Source organism: Silene latifolia, chromosome X (assembly GCF_048544455.1).
Source record: "Silene latifolia isolate original U9 population chromosome X, ASM4854445v1, whole genome shotgun sequence".
Classification (NCBI taxonomy): Eukaryota; Viridiplantae; Streptophyta; class Magnoliopsida; order Caryophyllales; family Caryophyllaceae; genus Silene; species Silene latifolia.
In genome coordinates this window covers 24,366,096-24,386,995 of record NC_133537.1, presented here as the reverse complement: position 1 = coordinate 24,386,995, position 20,900 = coordinate 24,366,096, and the positions used below count along the sequence as shown (strand labels likewise).

The 20,900-nt window shown below is 33.9% G+C and overlaps 2 protein-coding genes across 3 annotated transcripts; both read right to left on the bottom strand.

The window, feature by feature from the left end:
* Positions 1 to 1,974: 1,974 nt before the first annotated feature.
* LOC141621297 (ADP-ribosylation factor-like) lies at positions 1,975 to 4,431 on the bottom strand. Its single transcript, XM_074437913.1, has 7 exons — positions 4,306 to 4,431; positions 4,043 to 4,200; positions 3,094 to 3,164; positions 2,803 to 2,922; positions 2,546 to 2,664; positions 2,369 to 2,450; positions 1,975 to 2,163 (listed from the first exon to the last, which is right to left on the bottom strand). Exons 2-7 carry the CDS (start codon positions 4,188 to 4,190, stop codon positions 2,158 to 2,160), a joined length of 546 nt encoding a protein of 181 aa, XP_074294014.1. The 5' UTR covers positions 4,191 to 4,200; positions 4,306 to 4,431; the 3' UTR covers positions 1,975 to 2,157.
* Positions 4,432 to 6,739: 2,308 nt separating this feature from the next.
* On the bottom strand, positions 6,740 to 9,673 carry LOC141623151 (microtubule-associated protein RP/EB family member 1C-like). Of its 2 annotated transcripts, XM_074439219.1 has the most exons (7): positions 9,470 to 9,671; positions 9,150 to 9,305; positions 8,943 to 9,046; positions 7,603 to 7,822; positions 7,363 to 7,476; positions 7,238 to 7,275; positions 6,871 to 7,195 (listed from the first exon to the last, which is right to left on the bottom strand). In XM_074439219.1, the coding sequence occupies exons 1-7, from the start codon at positions 9,575 to 9,577 to the stop codon at positions 6,997 to 6,999; spliced, it is 939 nt and encodes a 312-aa protein (XP_074295320.1). In that variant the 5' UTR covers positions 9,578 to 9,671; the 3' UTR covers positions 6,871 to 6,996. The 2 variants fall into 2 exon arrangements, with proteins under 2 accessions (XP_074295321.1, XP_074295320.1); XM_074439220.1 differs by having other exon boundaries at positions 6,740 to 7,275; positions 9,470 to 9,673.
* Positions 9,674 to 20,900: the final 11,227 nt, after the last annotated feature.

Below are 20,900 nucleotides of genomic sequence, written 5' to 3'. Positions count from 1 at the left end.
TCTTTAATATGTGCAAATTATATGAAATCTATATATACTCTAATGATAGCATTTCTTACCATGAATCTAATAATATTATTTTCATTATTTTTTTACCGACATTATTTTGTCAAATGAAATTTAAAAGTTTTTATATGAAAATTAGAAACATCACTTGAATATAAAATAACAAATACATAGTATATATTATAATAACTAAAATATTTTCCAAACATTAACTTAGGTTAGAAATCATTATTGTAGAAACATTAACTTAGGTTAGAAATCATTATTTTCCAAATATCATTATTGTATAAACTCTTTTAAGAGTTATCTCTGACAATACTTAAGGGAATCAAAAGATTTTGGGTTATGACTTCTATTTATAATCATAAGATCACCATGTCTTACGGTAATCTTCCGATGTTGGACAATTTTAATATTTATACATAGTATATTCACCACACCTACGTTACTTTTCAATGTAGGACAAATAACATATTAACTACTAAGTACACCATTTTTTTTGTACCTACTTTGAGATCAACCCGATTTAATAATGAGAAAATACAACACAATACAATATACACTCTAATGATAGCATTTTTTTGTCACAATCTAATCATATAATTTTCATTCGATATTTTTTTTCAAATGAAATATAAAGTTTTTATATCAATGTGAGATACATAATTAAATTATTTAGACGTAGTATGTTCATAATGCCTACATTATTTTTCAATGTGAAGATATAACATACCAAGAAATACATGTCTCTTCTTAAAAAACCACTATTATATACATATTATTTTTCTTTGAAGGTAAAAACCACTTAGTCTCGATCATTAGATATGAATCTCTACATCGTACATATAACGACTCTTTAAAGCTCTATTACTGCATCCAGAAGACAACCATTAGTAAAATCTTTAGTTTTGTATTGTGTCAGGAGACTACCATTAGTAAAACCTTTTATTTTTTGATTTTCTTGTTGAACCTTTAGTTATTTTTTTATTTTCTTGTTCATATTCTTAACTCTTTCCCGAGTAATTCCCAACGATTTCTACTTTATTTTTATATCATATCGTAGATAACGATAGAAAATCTTAAGAGCTCTTTAAAACAATATTTATGAGACTCAAAAAATTTTGGTGGATACATAAGTTCCAAATATGCATCTTATTTATAATCATAGGATCACATCACCTTATACTAATCTTTCGATATGGGACAATTCTACTATTTATATGTAGTATATTCACCACACCTACTTATTTTCCAATGTGGGACAAAACATACTAAAAATTATACAATTTTACGTATTAAGAAGTACACCATCTTTAACATGTGCAAATAATATGAAATTTATACTCTAATGATAGCATTTTTTAACACAAAGCTAATTATATTATTTTCATAATTTTTTTAACGATATTTTTTTGCCAAATGAAATGTAAAAGTTTGATATAAAAATTGGAAATATCACTTGAATATAATTTAGGAAATATACATATTATAATAATTAAAAGATTTTCCACTTTATTTTTTACATCAAAAATTATACTTTCCTAAATTGATTTTTGATGATGTGGACGCTCTCAGATCGCTCGAAAAAACTCTCTTTTATATATATATATATAGACTATGTACTTCCTCCAATTTCCTATTATCTTTCCTCTTTCCTTTTTCACACAAGTTTGATTATCTTTCCTCTTTCCTTTTTTGGTAGGTTTCATTCATTTTTTATTAATTTCTCTCTTCTAAAAAATCAACAACTCCCATTACTTTATCTATTCTTTATTCATTCTTTATTATTTTCTCTCTCCTATAAATTTCACAACTTACAATACTTTATTCTATTTTATTCCTTCTTTCTTCCCCTTTCTTAATTTTTGTGCCCAGAAGAAAGGGGAAGATAAAAGAAAATTGGAGGGAGTATATACGAAGTACTTCGTAGTTCACAACTCAATGCATTAAAGAATTGGCAAGCAAGAATTAATCAAAAGCTTAATGCATAAAATAATCACTCTATATTACATTGATAGTACGTATATATCATTTGGAATAAAGCAACCATACTAGAAATAAATAGTCCAATTGTCCAATGAAATGCAACAATTCCCTGACCCTGACTGAGTGACGGTTTAAGTTGCCGCGGGTTGCGGGTGTATCATCACATCAAACCTGTAACAAAGGTTCATAGAGGCGAATCATTAGCAAAACGAAAATGATTAGTAGAATTAAAAAAAAAAAAAAACTAGTTTGTACAAAATATAGGATCATTAAAACAGACATGGATTATCAATTTAAACTTTGGAGTAAGATAATTCTCTAAACTAATCAATTGTGCATGCCATGTTATAATAAATTAGTAAGAAGGGTAAGTTGCCTTGGTGGAAATACTGCTAGAAAGCCAATCAAGGCCTTCATAGAGACCTTCACCAGAAGTAGCACAAGCAGCTTGTATGTACCTACATACATCATACATCATACATCATGCATTACACCAAGTAGCTAGTAATAATGTTTATTACTCCTACTTTGGTAAAGATGTAAAATGATTTACCAGCGACGTTGACGAAGGGAGTTGAGGCCAAGTTTATCAGTAATCTCAGCAACAGTCATTGCATTAGGAAGATCTTGCTTATTTGCAAACACTAGGAGTGTCGCATCCTTAAGCTCATCCTGTATGTTTATTTGTTCCACATACACAGTATGACAAATTCGTAAGAAAAACTAGGATATGCCCGCCCGTCTTAAATGAGAATTTGTGAATGAAAAAATAATGCAAGAAGATATATATATATATATATATATATATACCTCACTAAGCATCTTATGGAGTTCATCCCTTGCTTCAATGACTCTGTCCCTGTCATTGCTATCGATTACAAAGATAAGGCCTTGTGTATTCTGGAAGTAGAACCTCCACAATGGTCTTATCTATTGTCCATTATCAAACAATAACCAAAGTCAGTACATTATAAACAAATTTCAACGTATTTTTGTCGATATAGTTGTTGTTGTTGAGTTATACGATGGCGTGATTGATATATATCGCCTTTATAAAAAAAAAAAAAAAAAAATGTACTCGCGCATATGTATGTGTAATACCTTGTCTTGACCCCCAACATCCCAAACAGTGAAGCTAACATTTTTGTAATCCACGGTTTCCACATTAAACCCTGTCCAAATCACAAAGAGAGAGTAAATAATTAAAATAATTATCAAATACGTTGAAGAGACCTTGTGTAATTGATCTTCTGAAATATTTTAGATTATAGATTAAATCTCAAAATTGCCCAAATCAACTACACCAGTTTGATTTCTTCTTTAACAAATACCAATATTAATTCTAAAAATTGTGTCCTTTTCTACGATAATAAACCAATACTTCGTAGTATATACGGATTTACAGGGTATTATACCCTAGTTCATGCCTTAAGAACTAAGGCATAATGATATATATGAGTATTTATTAATTATACCCTGAATATTCTCTAAAAAGAAATTATTGTCCAATTTATTTTTTATTTTTTATTGTGATAAATAAAATCGTATACATCTAACTTTGTATCTCTTACCTTGGCATAAACAAAAACAAAAGAATTAATTTGATTATTGAAAATTTTGTTTTGTGCATGAAATAGGTACTCGCATAAAGTTGGAACAAATATTGCTTAATACACCAGGCCATTATTATTGAAGACGGGCGGAGTTAGGAGAGCGAGAAATTTTAAAGGAGGTAAACTAATAATTTAACAAAGTAAACTAAAGAAATAATCGAAAATTTTAATTAAAAACTTAATTTTTAATTGTTCCACGGGAGTGTTCGCCCTTACTAAACCCCGCCTGACTCTACCACTACCAAATACCAATAGTGAGTTAGTGACATATAACACGGGACTACGAGAAACGTGTACATGACTCTTAACTCTCAAGTCATATTAACTACGGAGTAGAAAGTTTAGATATAGTGACGAAATCAAAACCTGAGAATATGAGAAGAAAATTTCAAAAATTAAACTAGTCATGCAATAAAGTAAATTAAATATGGACATACCAATAGTAGGGATGGTGGTGACAACTTCACCAAGTTTGAGCTTGTATAAAATGGTGGTTTTGCCGGCGGCATCAAGACCCACCATTAATATCCTCATCTCTTTCTTTGCAAACATCATCTTCACTAACTTTGACAACATCGCACCCATTTCTACCTTTCTATAATTATTATTATTAACAAAACTTAATGAATTTAGAGAAAATCTTGAGATCTATTATTTTTAACTACTGAAATTCAAAAACTTGATAACAAAGCTAACTTACGTGTTATTATCAAGACGAATCCAAGAAGATGAACAAGGCCGATAGAATAAAAGGAGAATAGGGTTCGTTAGAATATAAGAATAAAGAATAAAATTAAAGCGGTATATATAAAGTTTGTTATACGTTTTATATGTTTTGCTATATTATTTGTTGTTGGTTTTAATAAGAAAACAAATGTCAAAAAGTTGTAAAAGAATAATGACATGCTATTAGCTAACTTTTTACGGTATTCTACCAATGAGAGTTTGTTAATTGTACACATAATCACATTTGTTTCTACACAAGTTTGAGAGATGATGTAGTCACCCTTTCGATCCCCAATGGAAAAGTCTGAGCATAGAACATGTCCGCCTAGTTAAATAAAACAATGAAAGGAATGTTTTTTTTTTTTTTGGAATCTTTGTCTATGAATTACATTGAAAAAGAATTTTTTTATTAAAAAATTTACAATTAAAGAGAAATCTGTTACATCTAATTTTAACGCTTTTGCTAAATAAATTATTTTTGAATAATTCGTAACAAGTTATATTGAAAATCACATAAAGTAAATACATCTAATTTTAATGTTTTTTTTTCCTAAATCTACGACTTTTATTTAAATAGTGATCGTGTATCTTTGTTTGTAATCGACTAATCGTCATCCCTCTCTTTATTGTCAAAAATCAAGTTGCCCCCTCATACAAATCAGATTCTTCTATTTAAATAGTGATCGTGTATCTTTGTTGGTAATGTTTCATCAAATCAGACTCTTCTTTTTCATGTATCCATTTCCATTTACATTATTTTGACCATTGGTTTAAAAAAAAAAAATCGAGAAATGATGGCATGGACCCATTTTTGGTAAATAGTTTGAAACCCACCCTATTTTGTTAAATAGTTTGGATGTCAACCCCATTTAAACAAAAACTTCCATTTTATGTACATTACTAATTAAGTCTTACAAAAAATATAATGGACCTCATTTGCATATACTGCTTACACCTCCGTCATTGGCCATAGCCCGGAAAAAAAAAAAAAAAAAAAAAAAAAGAGGAAAGAATAGCAAGAAGAAAAAGTATTCAAATGTCCAACACCTTGCCAGGAATTCACCACCTATCTATCATCGGAGAGAGCCTCCTTGGCAGATTGAAGAGTTTTAACGACGGAGACGGCTGCTCCGGTAAGAAGGCTACCACTGGTGGCTGGTTTACCAGGCTGAGCTTGATGAAGTTGGTGTATCACCTCTATATCTCTTTCTTCTTGCCCTTGCCCTGCACTTTCCCTATGATCCACTGTTCCCACCTTCACTTCTGTTGCATTCTGTAGTCTTTCATTCTGCTGGCTACTCTGTTATTTGCACCACAAAAATACAATTAAAAAAAATATACACGTTTAGTTATTGGCATTTTCAACGTTAAAAGCAATTTTTTAACTAAATAACAAGGTGATGGATAAGATAAATTTTACTGCCAAAAAACAAAGTAGCGGATTAAGAAAATTTTCTTTATAAAGTACATTTTAATATTCTTTTTGCCAAACAATTGGGCAAAGTACACAAAAAGAAATCAAGTTTTCCGGTGTATATGGATTCGCCAATGTTAGGACATACCATTTTGAAGTTAAAGAGATAAGCTAATAAATAGGTCTATTTGTTTAGTTTCAGAAAAAGGATGATGAAATTTGAAAGTGTGTTTAAATATGGATTTCACATTGGATGAAATAGAATTGTAGGCGCTAATTCAAAACACCGGTGCTATTGGTAAAACGCAATAATCTCAGCTCAATGGCAATATAAGGATAATTTTCTAGTTTATATCTATAAATAGTTCTCCAGCTGCATCACCAATTAATGATGCAAACAAGGAATTGTAATTTGTAAACGTTGTAGTTAAACAATGGTTACTGGTTAGTATGGAGTATGTTTTTTCATAATACATTTTTGGCTAGTAATAATAACTCTCTACGTCTCAATTATCTTTTCATTTTTTTTATTCAGTATTTTCATAAAAGATAAATAAATAATTGGAACGAAGAGTAGATTGGAGTAAAAACAAAGCATTTGTTATTGATGATCTCTTGGCTAAACTCAAAATACGGTAGTTATAGTATTTCAATAAATCATAATTCGTCTTAACGAAAAAATTGTTTACTTAAAACCTGTTAGTTAAGGAGAATTCTACGGAGTAATATTCAACCAAACAATATCGGTCAATTCTAATGAAATATCATGTGAAATATACCACCTTCGAATAGAGGATTCCCAAGGTTAACCAAACGACGAGGATACTTTGCACGAAAAATAATCATTATTTTTCTAAAATGAATAGTTGATTTGAACTCAATGTAACATATTTCAACACTATCATCCAAAGCAGTTGAGCATGCCCAGAGCTCTTGTAAGCAATATCAAACCGAGAAACAAGCTAGAAATTCTCCAGAATATGAATCCAAATGATTTGTTCAAAGTATAACATCAAAATTAGACCATATAGAGTATTTAAGTTCTGGGTACATCACTTGAAACTATAGACATAAGCTCAGGAGCAATTACGAACTTCCAGCAAAAGCCAAAGTACGTAAATTCTGTCTGATGCCAACAAATTTTAGAGCCCAACAGTTTGTATATCTCGGAATTCACTTATACTATGTGCCGCATATGCAGATTGAATTATGTCGAAAAGCGGGAACTCACCAAAGCACTAAAACAATTGTCTAACTGGTCAAAACAGGTGGTGATTCACTGTGATGCACATCAGAAACATCAGAGAGCCTTTGCCTTGGAGACAAGACTGTATTGGCTGCAACATCAACATCGAGGTTGTCGATGATCTTTCTCTTCAATGTTTCAGTCTTTAAACCAAGTTCTGGTTTCTCATCAGTAACTGGGGTTAGTGATTCAGTGTGCTTCTCAGCTAGCAAGGTTTGAGCTTCCTGCATCACTGATGGATTATCATCAACAGCATAAAGAATCTTCTGTATTGCCTCAACAACCTAGAATGACAACCGAAAGTGGGTTAATAGAAGATGATTGAAGGTCTATAAGAATGAAGCTGATGAATAAAGTGTTTAATGTTTTACAGGATGTTGTTGGATATCAGGTTTCTGGCAGAACATCTCGATGTCTCTTAGCTTTGAAAAGTAGAAGTCCCTTTCCTTCTCAAGACGGTCAACTGACAGCTTCAATTCTGTGATCTGCAAACAGCAGATTCCCTAACCATTCTTAAACAGACACTATATTGAATATGTACAACACGGCAAAGTGCTCAATCATAGAACAGACAGAAGTCTAAGAAAGAGACCACACTAACTAGACTATACCTGTTCATCATATACACCCTTCTCATTGGTGTCTGGTTTCGGAGCTTTGGTTGCTTGATTTGCTGGAGTTGCAGAGGACGCATCAGTTTTGCGAGAATTTTGAGTGGGGTTAGACTTGCCTGCTGCAGTAGAAGACTTGGTTGAAGGATGTGATGCAGCACTTTTTTTGCTAGTTTCCCTTCCTCCCTTACATGCTTCCCTCCTTTCTAGTGGATTGTAGCTTAAAAACATTGCCAATTTATTAGAGACAACATAGAGCAATAGGCCAGCGATGAAAAATACACATTTGTGTCAAGCTAGGTTGCGAGTCGTTAAAAGACATCATCATTACCCTAGTGTCAAAAGGACTTCCCAAAATGACATTGAAACGAGGTTTGTATATAATCAACCTTTACCCCTTTGTCAACAATACAAAGAAACTGTTTCATGATGACACAATATAAAATCTGCATTTAGCATTGCATCAAATGATTGCTTCACAATTGATTCAGCACAGCTAATTCCATAAGAGCTCAGTATTCATTACAGCGTCGTTGGGAAGAAAGTTTAGAAAACAGTCAATTTGGAACTCACACATCATACAGAACACAAATGTCAGATAAACCACTCCATTTGACTCACAATGAGAAAGAAACAGCAATAACAAAGCGCACCGCATAATTCAAAGAGCTTCCCCACATTCACAAGTATCGCTTAATGTGGTTTTACTCTAACATTTTGCATTGTGACATGCTGCCAGTGGTGAAGAAATTTAGTTCAATCTAGCATATAGTTTTTTATAAAAAGATTCTCATGCGTAATCATCCAAAGTTTAAACTTCCTGCATTATTACTCCACCAATTGAACAAGTGATCTGAATCCTCACTGCATCACAATTCACATGGCGAATTACTACACTAATTGAACAAGTGATCTAAATCCTCACTGCATCACATGGCGACTGATATTTTGTGAAGGAAATTGACAATCAACATCGTTAACAACTCAAATATTGCCTTGTTTAATATCACTAATATGCAATTCAACTCCATAACTTTATTCATTACTTGAAGTGATCGACCAGTCATTAATCGGATATCAGTATAATTGGAGTACTCATTGCATTGTCTAAGGTAGCAAGTAGTGGCCGACAAAATCAATGCCTAAATCATTACAGTTTTACGGTACTCATAGCGAGTTCTGACCTTGATAAACTTAAGCAAAACAATACATGACACGCACAACAAATTCGTCAACACATATTCAGCAATACCAGTAATCAACAGTATGCACAACTCGATAAAAACACAAAATCAACTTGAATTTAAAAGAAATAATAAATGAGCACAGAAATTGATTACTTGTTGCCACCGTTGTTGACAGAATCACAGTAACGTTTCAGCCACTGAAAGAACTCGAGATTGTCGAGAGGCCTTCCTTTGATCAACCTATTCACCTCGATGTTCTAATCAATAAAACAGCCACACATTCGTCGAAAATTAATATCTACTCCGATTAAACCCTAACACTGACATTAATTACTACATATAACGAAAAAGATATAAGACCTTAGAGATTTTAAGCTTGTTGAAGACATCTTGAAGAACTTTGTAGTTGTTGATCATATCGTACTCGTTCTTCGCATCAAAATTCACCTTATGCATCGGTACAATTCCTGGATGCGCCGCGTCCATCAGCTGGCAGTGTACTGCTCCCGCACACGCCTAATTTTATCGCCACAAACAAAAATCAAAAACTAATTCGCGTTTCAACGAAAATTTGCGAAATCAAAATCGATAATAATAACTCCGTAAATAATCATCGTAAATCGGATTAGTATATAAATGAAATATAGAGAATTATGAATTGAAATTGAAAAAGGAGAAACCTCTTCGACTTTGGAGAGATTGAGTTGAAGAGTAGAGTTGATCCAAGCGAGAATCTCTGATCTACCGACGAAGTATGCGGAATCCATCATCCCTATCTTCGTCGCCATTTTTTGACGGTTTCTGTATTTAGAGAGAGAAAGTTGTAGAGAGAGAAAGGGAGAACAGTGTGTGTTTTTGAAAAAGGAGGGTTTGAGCGGGATATTTTATTTGTAAAATGTGAGTAGTACTCCGTATTAATCTGGGCGATGTTGATATTTTCATATGTTTTGGGTTTGGGCTTGGTGCAATGGGACAATCTTGATACGTCATCTCGATGAAACTAATACCGAGTCCGAATTCGAGTCCGAGTCCGAGTTCGAATTGAGCTTTGACCATACCGATTAGTTATTAGAGCCCAAGTTCAATAAATCTCATATCAAAATTTTGCCTGGGATTCGGTTTTAATTATTATGGAGTATTTAATTTTAGTATTTTATTATAATTATTTTTATTTAATTTTAATATGTATAATAACTAAACTTAAAATAATTCTCTAAATGTTATGGAGCTCGAGCTCGATTACGGGCTGAATCAAGTCCAAGTCAGCTTGGAGTTATGGAGGCTCGAGCTCACTACAGGCCGAATCAAACTCGGTTAGACTCAAATATACTTGTCAACTCCATTACCTGAAGTGCGAGAAATGCAATGTTAAATGTTTATACAATTGAGTGAATAATTACATTGTATGATGTACATTATATAGTATGTAGACTAGGGTAAATAAAGCAAGAAATTACATGATTGATGCTAATTGATTCCTAGTATAATTGTTCTCTATATTTACAATATGAACATATTATTGATAGCTTGATTCATGGGATTGTAATCTTGATTGATTGCTTGGAATATTATCTTGTATATTCTCAATATGCCCCCGCAAGTTGGACGTGTGTGGCAAGAGTCCTATCTTGAGTCGTAGTTCATGGCAGCGGGTACGATGTAGCGGTTTCGTTAATGCATCTGCGAGATGGTCTTTGCTGGCAATATGTTGAACACGGATGGTGCATAGTTGAATTTTCTCTCGAACGAAGTGAAAAGATAAGGCAAGATGCTTCACTCTAGAGTGAAAAACCGGGGTTGCCACATAATGGGTAGCTGAGAGGTTATCACAATAGATGGCGGGTGGTTTGGTGATAGTAATATCAAGTTCGGTGAGTAAGGAGCAGAGCCAAAGTATCTCGGCAGTGTTGTCGGCCAAGGCTCGAAATTCAGCCTCGGTTGATGACCAAGCCAATGCACGTTGTTTCTTTGAAGACCATGAAATGGGGTTGCGGCCTAGATAAAATGTAGCCCGAGGTGGAGACATAATCGTCTTTGTCGTCATCTCAGTCGGCGTCACAAAAGGCATGTAAACGTAGTGGTGTATTGCGATATAGTTGTATGTCGTGAGTGAGAGTGCCATTTAGATAACGTAAGAGACGTTTGAGAGTTGTCCAGTGAAGTGTAGTTGGATGTTGAAGAAATTGGGCAAGTCTATTAAGTGTGTATGCTATGTCGGGACGTGTTAGTGAAAGATTGTAATATTCCGAAAAAAAGAAAATTAGGATTTATATAATAATAGGACCATTAGAAATTTTATAGACTAGACTCGTATAATTTTATGTATACACAAACGGCTCCACTTTGGTAATTTACTAGGAGTATGATTTCGGAACTCGGGATAGTGATAACCCGTTAAGCTTTCATTTTATGACGGGATAACTATGGAAAGAAAAAGAGAAAACAAAACAATTACACAAAGTACTCCCACATAGCTTAACTAGTGACTCATCAAATCCTCATACCTATCTGCCTATATGCTTATGAATTGCGAAGACTTGAACGGAAAACAAATGAACATTTTAGAGTAGTAAAAAACGGAGGGAGACAAATAGGCAAGTGTGGGATTAGCTCATTATTACCATAGGAGGAGGGTAAAAGAATTATGGGTTAATACTAAGAGAGGCCATAAGACCTTTTATATCCTAATTGAGGCATGATTTCGGGACCATTAGTCGATATAAGTAATTGTTTACCTTTGGAATAAGAAATTAGAAATAATCGGTTATATTGGTTTTATTGTTAATTTAATCTTGATTGTTATACTGCTCACATGTTATATTAGTTACAGTCTTATGAATGTATGTTGTGATAATAGTGATGTCGTTATAATGTACTATAGGCCAATTATAGCATTCAGGATACGATTATTGGGTTGAGGTGACATTATGTCGTAACCTGTGTAAACAGAAGGGGGCGTTGGCTCCGAAGGAGCGTTGACTCCATAAATAAATTAAGGGCCGTTGACCAATAGGAACTAAGGGGCGTTGGCCCGGGTGAAAGTATTATGATTCAGTGTACATGGAGGTGGGTCTTAGACCCGGTGTGAGTGCGGTTCTCCATAATATTTATCCTTTCAGTAATGGTATACCGGTATTAAGGTGATGTGAATTTATATCCTGTTGACATGAGAGTTAGAAATGTGATAATGTTGGATACTAGCAGGAAATACTGTATTCTGGTAAGTAATTGTTTTAAGTGATATAAAGATGATAATTCTTAATGAATAAAGATAATGACATAAGGCCCGTGGAGGCAACTGGAGTCATACTCAGCCTGTGGTTGGCTGATTCCATTACGTTCACTCTTTTTCAGGTATAAGTATCGGGGAAGGTCAAGTGTAAGGAATTTCATATAGAAGATGAGACGTATAAGATGTATAGTTTAGCTTAACTCAGTTTTAGTTTTAGTTTTAGTTTTACAAGTAGTGTATTTGTTTTATTGTATAAGCCTTGTATTCTCCGAAGGGAGAATACGGCGGTGACGCCCTTGTAATTCCGCTGTTGTCTATTATTAATAAAAAGAGCTATTTTGAGCTATCTGCTTATTTTTTGGGGCGTTACAAAGATATTGTAAACTACCGACAATAGCTCTATAGTCGAACTGATTGACAACTGAGTTAACATCATCTCGTATTAGGGGTGGATGAGTGCCATGGGTGTGGACACAGGTTTGGCATCAACCATGTTATATTTGGACAAAATATCACTAATGTATTTGGACTGATTAAAGTGTAATCATGTGAATTAGGGACAACTTCGACTCCTAAGAAATACAAAAGATGTCCTAGGTCTTTAATAGAAAACCGGTTTTCAAGGCAGTGAATAAACTTTTGGATGTCAGTTGGGTGTGGTTCAGTGACAATAATATCATCGACATACACTGAGACATAGAGATGAGTGGATTTGGTTTTTAAAATAAATAGTGAGGAGTTGGATAAAGATTGACGGAGACCATAGGTCTATAGATAGGTTTTGAGTTCCGTATACCAGGCCCTCGGGGCTTGTTTGAGGCTGTAAATTGCCTTGTTTAATTTACATACGTGATCGGGTTTGAAAGGGTCAACAAATCCGGGTTGTTGTATCATGTAAACAGTATCAGTCAAATTACCTTGTAGAAATGTGTTGTTGATATCGAGTTGACGAAGATGTCAGGAATGAGCAATGGCGAGAGACAAGATGAGTCGAACCGTGGTTGGTTTAACTACTGGACTGAATGTTTATGTGTAGTTGATACCCGGTCTTTGATAAAAACCTTTAGAAACTAATCTTGCTTTGTGTTGTTTAAGGGTGCCATCAAGGTTGTATTTAATACAATACACCAATTTACACCTAATTACGTTGTGGGTTGTATAACAAGGAACAAGTGACCATGTTTGATTTCGATCAAGAGTATTAAATTCCTCCCGCATAGCGTTGAGCCACTAGGGTAGGATAAGGGCTTGTTTAGTGGTTTTGGAGAGGTATTGGGAGGATGGTTGAGCAGTGGCTACTTTCACATACTTGAGATTAGGTTTGCGGATGTTGTTTGCTAGGCGTGTTACATGGGGATGGTGTGGTTGGGGATAAGCATGGGCGGGTTGGGTAGTAGGTGGAGGTGATGAGGGAGGGTTAGCATGTGAGATGTAGGGAGGGAGAGGAGCATATGTGGAAGAAATACGGGTAGTAGGGGAGGAGTCTCAGGTTTCAGGGGAAGAGGGAGTGGTGGCAGGGGATGAGGGAGTGGTAGGGGGTATTGTGTACGTGGAGTAGAAGGAAGAGTAGATGGGTTCGGTTGAGGAGTGAGTGGGGATGGGACAGGCAGGAGGAGGATGTGGAGGTTGCACTAATCGTCAGGTTTGGTAGATGGAGATGTTGAGGGAGTATCAATAAGGCGTGAATAAGGGTACTCATCATCAATGAATCGAACGTGACGAGAGGTATAAATGCGATTTGTTTTTGGATCGAGGCAATGGTACACACTTTGTGTTGTGGAGTATTCAATGAAGACACAAGGGAGGGAGCGAGGTTATATTTTGTGCTTGGCATAAGGTCGTAACCATGGGTAACAAAGGCATCCAAAGTTTTGGAGTTTGGTGTAGACGGGATGGGTTTTAAGGAACTTGAAATGAGGTGTCTAACCATTGAGGGTAGGTGTGGGAAGGCGGTTAATGAGCTAGACCGCGGTGCTAAAAGCGAATGGCCAGAATGTAGTAGGGAGGTGGGCGTGGGTTAGAAGGGATAGCCCCGTCTCAACTATGTGGCGATGTCTTTCCGCATACCTATTGTGTTCCGGTGTATGCGGAGGAGAGGTATAATGAGAGATGCCATTGTCGAGGAGGTAGTGATTAAGTTTGACATATTCTCCTCCGTTATCGAAGAAGAAGCAGCGAATAGGTTGGTTGAAAAAAATTTCAACAAAGTGCTTTAAAGCGATTAAAGATGAGGGTGGTTTCAGAATTTTGTTTTAGCGGAAATAACCATATATATTTGGTGAAATGGTAAAAAAATACTACGTAATACTTGTAATGATCATGAGATGAGACAGGTGCGGTCCATAAATCATAAAAGACAAGGTCTAGGGAACTGGTGGTGGTAAACGAAGAATTTGCGAAGGGTAACTTGTGACTTTTATTCATATTGCAAGAATTACTATTGCTGAAATCGGAAATACGATAAGATAGAGTGCTATTATTTAATTTGATAGTAGAGTAGGACGGGTGGCCAAGTTTGTGATGCCAAGAGAGTGGAGACGGTCTTTTGGTGGCTGGATAGGCTTGCGGTTTGGGTGGGCTACACTCATAGACTCCATCTTTAACGGGTCCTTGGAGAAGAGTCGTCCCCGTTGCAATTTCTTTGATAAGAAAAGAATTAGGTGAGAAAATAACACAAGCATTGTTATCGCGACAAAGTTGCGATATAGATATAATATTACGAGAAATAAGTGAAACATGGAGTATGTTATTAAGTTTTAAAAGGGAAGGAGTTGTAATAGTAAATGAACCTATATTGGCAATTGGGAGAGTGGAACCGTCACCTTAACAACATCGTTAGAGCCCGTGTATGGTGACTGGAGAGTGAGCGTGTCGAGATCATGGGTGAGATGCGCCAATGTCAAGGAGATATGACGATGAAGGGTGGGAGGGAGCGTGAATAGCCGTGTGGGCTTGAGGTGTGGACTAGTTGTGGTGGTTGGATGGAGGGTCAGGGACAACAATAGTTGGGTAGAGACGACAGAAATCCGGGTAGAATGCTATGGCATGACCAGTGGCACGACACCACTGACACTCGCCTTTGAATGGCTTGGCATTTGAGGGTGGGGCAGCCTGGTTTGGTTGGGTAGGAGGGTGAAGGGCTGTGGCATAACCGTGGTTGTTGGAGCATTAATAGTTGCGATAGGAGCTATTGTTGTTGTTGTTGTTGTGACGGTAGGCAGGGTTGGTTGGGGGTTGAAATAAGGAGGTGTTTGGTGATTGTTGTTTGAGAATATGATCGTGTTGGATCAATTTCTCGTGCAACACTTCGAATGTTATGGGTGTTGGGAAATGTGTCCTCAACAATAGTGCGATCACATGATTTAAATATCATTATTAAATCTCATTTTAAGAATACAATTGGGAAGTAATATTGTTACTGTCAACTGGTCAACATATATCGGTAATGATTGGCTGACTAGAGTTTGACATTACTGTCGTGTGACGGTGGTGATCAGTTGACCCCCTAGGTCATACCTAAAGGGCAATACACTTAATTGATTATTTAATTAATCGTATAATGTTACGAGTTAATTAAATTTCTTGAAAAATTGACGGACAATTTTGGTAGTAAAATTTACGTATCAAATTGAAATATGATTAAATGAGATACGGTCTGAGTAATCGAATTGTATCATTACTCGGATGAAATTATTGTTTAAAGAAACGATTGGATTTGAATGAATTATTATAAATACAATCTGTTGTGATTTATAAATGGTAAAAATATTTTGGCACAAGTAATTATGAAATTACTAAGTCAATTTTTGTATATGACGTATTTTTGATAATACGTTGAATTTTTAATATATTAAAAATTACATAACAAATATATGTGACATGTGACATGTAACATGTAGACAATTGACAAAAATAATATGGACTCCATATTATGTAAATGCCGAAATAATGGAGGGGATTAGGCTTAAATTGTGTTTATATTTTAAATAAGAAAGCATAATGATTATAAAGTAATCTAGCCATGCAAGCCTATGAACATTGTTAAGAGCAACAATTTCATGCATTGGCTCTTTCCTTTCCTCCACTCCCACCGGTTTTTGGGAAGAAAAACACTTGAGTTTTTTCTCTTTTTTTGCCTAATATTCACTAAGATGTAGTGGATGTTCATTCATTCTTTTACTCATCAAAATATAAGATTTCTAGAGAGACAAAACTCTCTCTTCTTCTTCTCTCCCATATAGCCGAAATTATTAAGTGTATATAATAATTTTGGGTCATTTTTCTACTAGATTAATATTATACTAGTATTCATAATATTAATTAGATTAAGTGTTAAGCCTTGGGTATAAAGCTTGGGGAGAGATCTTATTCTTAGATCTTGTTCATCCATTGGAATAGCTCAAGAACAAGAAGAGAAAGGTGATCTCTCTTGTGCCCAATATAGCCGAAATATTGAATGTAAGGACATTATTTCTCTTCTTTTACATTATTGTTTGCATGCATAAAATCCGTTTTAATTTTATGACAAATTTTTTTAGACATATATGAGTATGTTAAAGTGTATATGAATCTACATTTCCTTCAATCGGTATCAGGAGCCACGGTTGTTTGCATGCAAATTGGTTAAAAGTTTTTCCGAGTTATATGAATAACAAAATAAAACTTGTAAAATTTGTGTTATTATGATATATCACGAAATTATTACATGCATGTTAATATTTCTGGTCCTAAAGTGTTTTAGGATATTTTGGTTAATTTTTCGGATTTTTATTGTTCATATTTTACAATAATGGCATTTAAATGTGATTTTATGAGTAAAAATGTCATTTTTGGTCTAAAAATAGCTATACTTCGAATTTTCACTTGGTTTTTGGATATGTTGTTACATATATTATTTTGAGATAACCTGTAAATTTTCATAATTTTTGGACTTGTTATGCTCGAAAAATGAATTTTTCATTATTAAATTCGGATTTAAGAGAAAAATAGGTTAATATGAGTTAAATTTCGAATCTGGTCATAGAAAATTAATATGTTGTCACATGCAATTTTACAAAATGTGTGTAAAATAATTGGCTATAAAGAAGTCTTTTAGCATGATTTATGAATTTTTGAAGAAAAATTAGCATAAATAGTGACATTATTAGTGTAAAATTAATAAAACATAATCTATGACTTAGGAAAAACGTCTAATGTTGCATTTTATTGTATTTTTCAGATCTAAAATTGAAAAGTTAATGAAAATAATTTTTCCATGTTTTTATGATTATTTTATTAAATATCGATAAACCGCAACATTGTTTTTCCGGAAATTTTTTTCGAAATTTTTAACCTAAGATTTTGAACATTATGAGTGTCATGGATTTTTCCAGAATGTTCATGGATTTAAATTTCAAATTTTGAATTTATTTGAAATTTTTGGATTTATTTGAAGTTTAATAGCTTATTTTTGTATTTTTTTAGTCCTTTTATGAACAATTTTGTAAATAAAAGTTAATTATGGTCAAATTACTAGTGGAGACTATATTTTGAATCCTAAGAGGTTAGGGTAATTAACTTATGCATAAATATGAGTTTATGTATTTTTGTGATTATAAAATGTTGAAATCACGCAAATCCGTAAAAACCGAGTAATATACGATATTGGCTAATTAAAAGGCGATTTAGCATAAAAATTGAGCATGTTCATACATATTATAATGCTGCATTTTTCCTTATGATTGTCATAATTTTAATTTATGTAATTTTGAATTATGTAATTTTACTTAGTATGGCCTTAGATTTTAATTGGTATTTCCCGAAATGTATGGGAATATCGATTCGGTTGTAATTTTTATTGTGATCTCGTATCACCGTTTTGTAATTTAATAGATTTATTTTATTTTAGTTACAAATGTATAATAGGAAATTATGTAATTTATTATGTAATTTTATTCATTCCGGAGTCCCAAAAGACGGATTTCTTCAAGAATGGCGATACATAAAGACGGTGTTACCTCGAGATGTGTGCCACAACCGAAGTTCAAGGGACCAATGGAGTTGGTTTCCGAATATGTAATAGATTAATAGTTTTTCTATTTTCTAGTGTAATAGATTTATTTTTATGCTTGCATTTTATTTTATGTCACATGCATCGCTAAATCGCCATAACTAAACATGCATTTTCTTATTTTATCGAGTTAATCGACCGTGTCAAATATAATTATCGTAGTTCACCGCTTTAGTTCACTTAAAACGTGATAGATAATAATTTGACATGACCTCTCGCTAAAACTATCAATTGAGACATAGCCTTACCAAATAGTAGAAACCATGAAAACCTATTTCGCGAGGGAGTGCGCTCGGCCCCACCGGGGTACAAACCTTGTTACGTAGGGGAAGTGGGTGATGAATGTTAATCCACCGAATTCATGTTGATGAGGGATGTATCGGCCCCACCGTGCCCAAGTTAATGTGGGTTTGGATCATGGACACATTTATTCGAAATTTGGATTGAACTCAACAAAAGTATTTGATAAGGGATGTATCGGCCCCACCGTGCCCTTGTCGATGTGTTTTGGGCTATAGATAATTGTTAATGTAATATTATCGACCAAGAGTTCTATAAGTAGAATCGATTAAACGTTAATCCACCGAGTTATATTGATAAAGGATGTATCGGCCCCACCGTGCCTAAGTCGATATGAATTTGGGTCTTGGAATCATTTATCATAGTTGGGTAGAGGTCACTATGTAAATGCTATACTTGTTTTTCAAGTATTAATAAAACGATAAATGTTAAGTTTTCCACTATTCCGTTTTTATATTGTTCTATTTCTTTACCACTATTCATATACGATATCATTTCGTTTTTGATTCAAAACTCCATTAAAACATCGTAACTAAGACAAAATTTGAATTTTCTTCTAAAGACCTCGTATTAACCATTGCTAAGGATCTCTTGTAAAGAGTATAGATTAAAGTTATTCATTATCAAACAGGTTTTGATTCTTGACTAACACTTCTACTTACAATGGACTATGTTTCATGTACTTAAATGAATTAAGTACATTAAAGCGATAAATTGTTTTGGTAATTAGTTTTGTCAGAATTCGTAATTGACCAAAATAACGCAACCACTTCAATGAAAGTTTTAAGACTAAAACGAACAAATGAAGAGTGATCTTCATGAATTCAACTTTGCTTCTCAAAGCAAAGACTCATTGAATTAAGTGGGAGCATTCTCTTAAACCGTTAAGATAAGGACGAGGTTCAAGAAGTAAAGATTATAATGGAATTGATACAAGGTAATGTTAAAGGTAAAGTTGTTGAGAATGACGATACTAAACCTATCAATCCCGAACGATAAAGTTTCCATTGTCTTAAATGTTAGACACGAGAAAGGAAACTACCCCAAATTATTGAAGAATCAACAAGTTAGTTGTGTGACATCTAATGGGACCTTCTTCGTTAAGTGTTTATTTGGTTAAACATAAGTTTTGCTAGTATTACTTCAAATATTAGAAACCGGTGGTGGTTTTCATCATTATGTTTGATACATAGGATGATTAGAATATGACGACTAGCAAAAATGAAGTCGAGAGATAGAGTAATTGTGTACTCAATCTAGTTTTTGGATTTAAAGTTGTACTTAATTATGACTATTAAGTGCATTAACTCTAAATAAGAATATAAACTTGTTAAGATACAAAAGAGGTTTCACTTTTGTGACCCTATACACCACGATTTGATGTATGGCTGGCCCATTATCAAGGTGAATATATTCTAAACCAAACTAGAATGATATATCATGTAGATGATGTAAGACTCAAATTGGTAACCCAAGATTAAACCTTAAATTCTGGAATGATGAACGCAAAGAGTTATCGAGTACTCTTGAAGCCATTAGATTGTTAATGGTTTATGCGTATCTTGTATTCAAAGCAAGATGTCTCGTGCCTTTTGGTTGAAAAGGAGATCGAGGTTGTAAATCAACGATCCAAAATAGGTTGATCATTATCTTTTACCAACGATTTAAGTTGACACTAATATGTTCACTTAATAAGGTAAATAGAGAAATCTTTGAAGAATTTCAAAGAGTTCAAGTAATCACGATTTAGTCGTGATGGGATTATCAAAGTGAAGACTTTGATATAAGCCAAATGAATTGTGATATAGTATCACAAATTAATCTCTCTTAACACGCATTATGGGATAATGTATGATTGGATAAGAATTCAAACGCTATTCAATAAGGTTTGGACTTCGATCAAGTTATTTTGAGTTACTTGATCCTTTTGGGGATTTTATCATTTTGTCTAGATTATTTTTCCACTAAATCGAATCATATGTGATATGAAATGGTAAGGGTACCATGTTTGTAAGTTTTCACAAGAAACAAATGCTCATTTTTCTCTCTTAAATTATCACGAGTACGACGGGTTTGCGGCTCGTGAAGTCATCTTTCTAAAATACAAGTTTATTTTAGAAGACAGAGTGGGAGAAATTATTCAAGAGCCACAAAGAATGCCACAGAAAATGTTATGTCGCAAGAAACTGGTCTTTCTTGGCTACATGAGACGTTTTGTGTAAGACATTGGTTCTTTAAAACCTAGGAGGTTAAATTCGTCACTTGTCAAAAATGATGAATTCATGCTACTTTTAAGAAAGTAAAGAGCTTATAACTTACAAAGAAATTGTTTGATTCAAGTTGATTACTTCTGGAAAGTAATAAACATATGACTTACATAAGAATGTTTAAGTCACAACTCAATACAAGGCTTAGAGCCATGAAAATCCGAAATAAAGGCTTGATTAGTGACAAAGGGTTTTGCACTAATAAAGAGATATTTCAAAGTAAGATTGGTTGCAAAGGGTTTTGCACTAGTTGAAATGCTTAA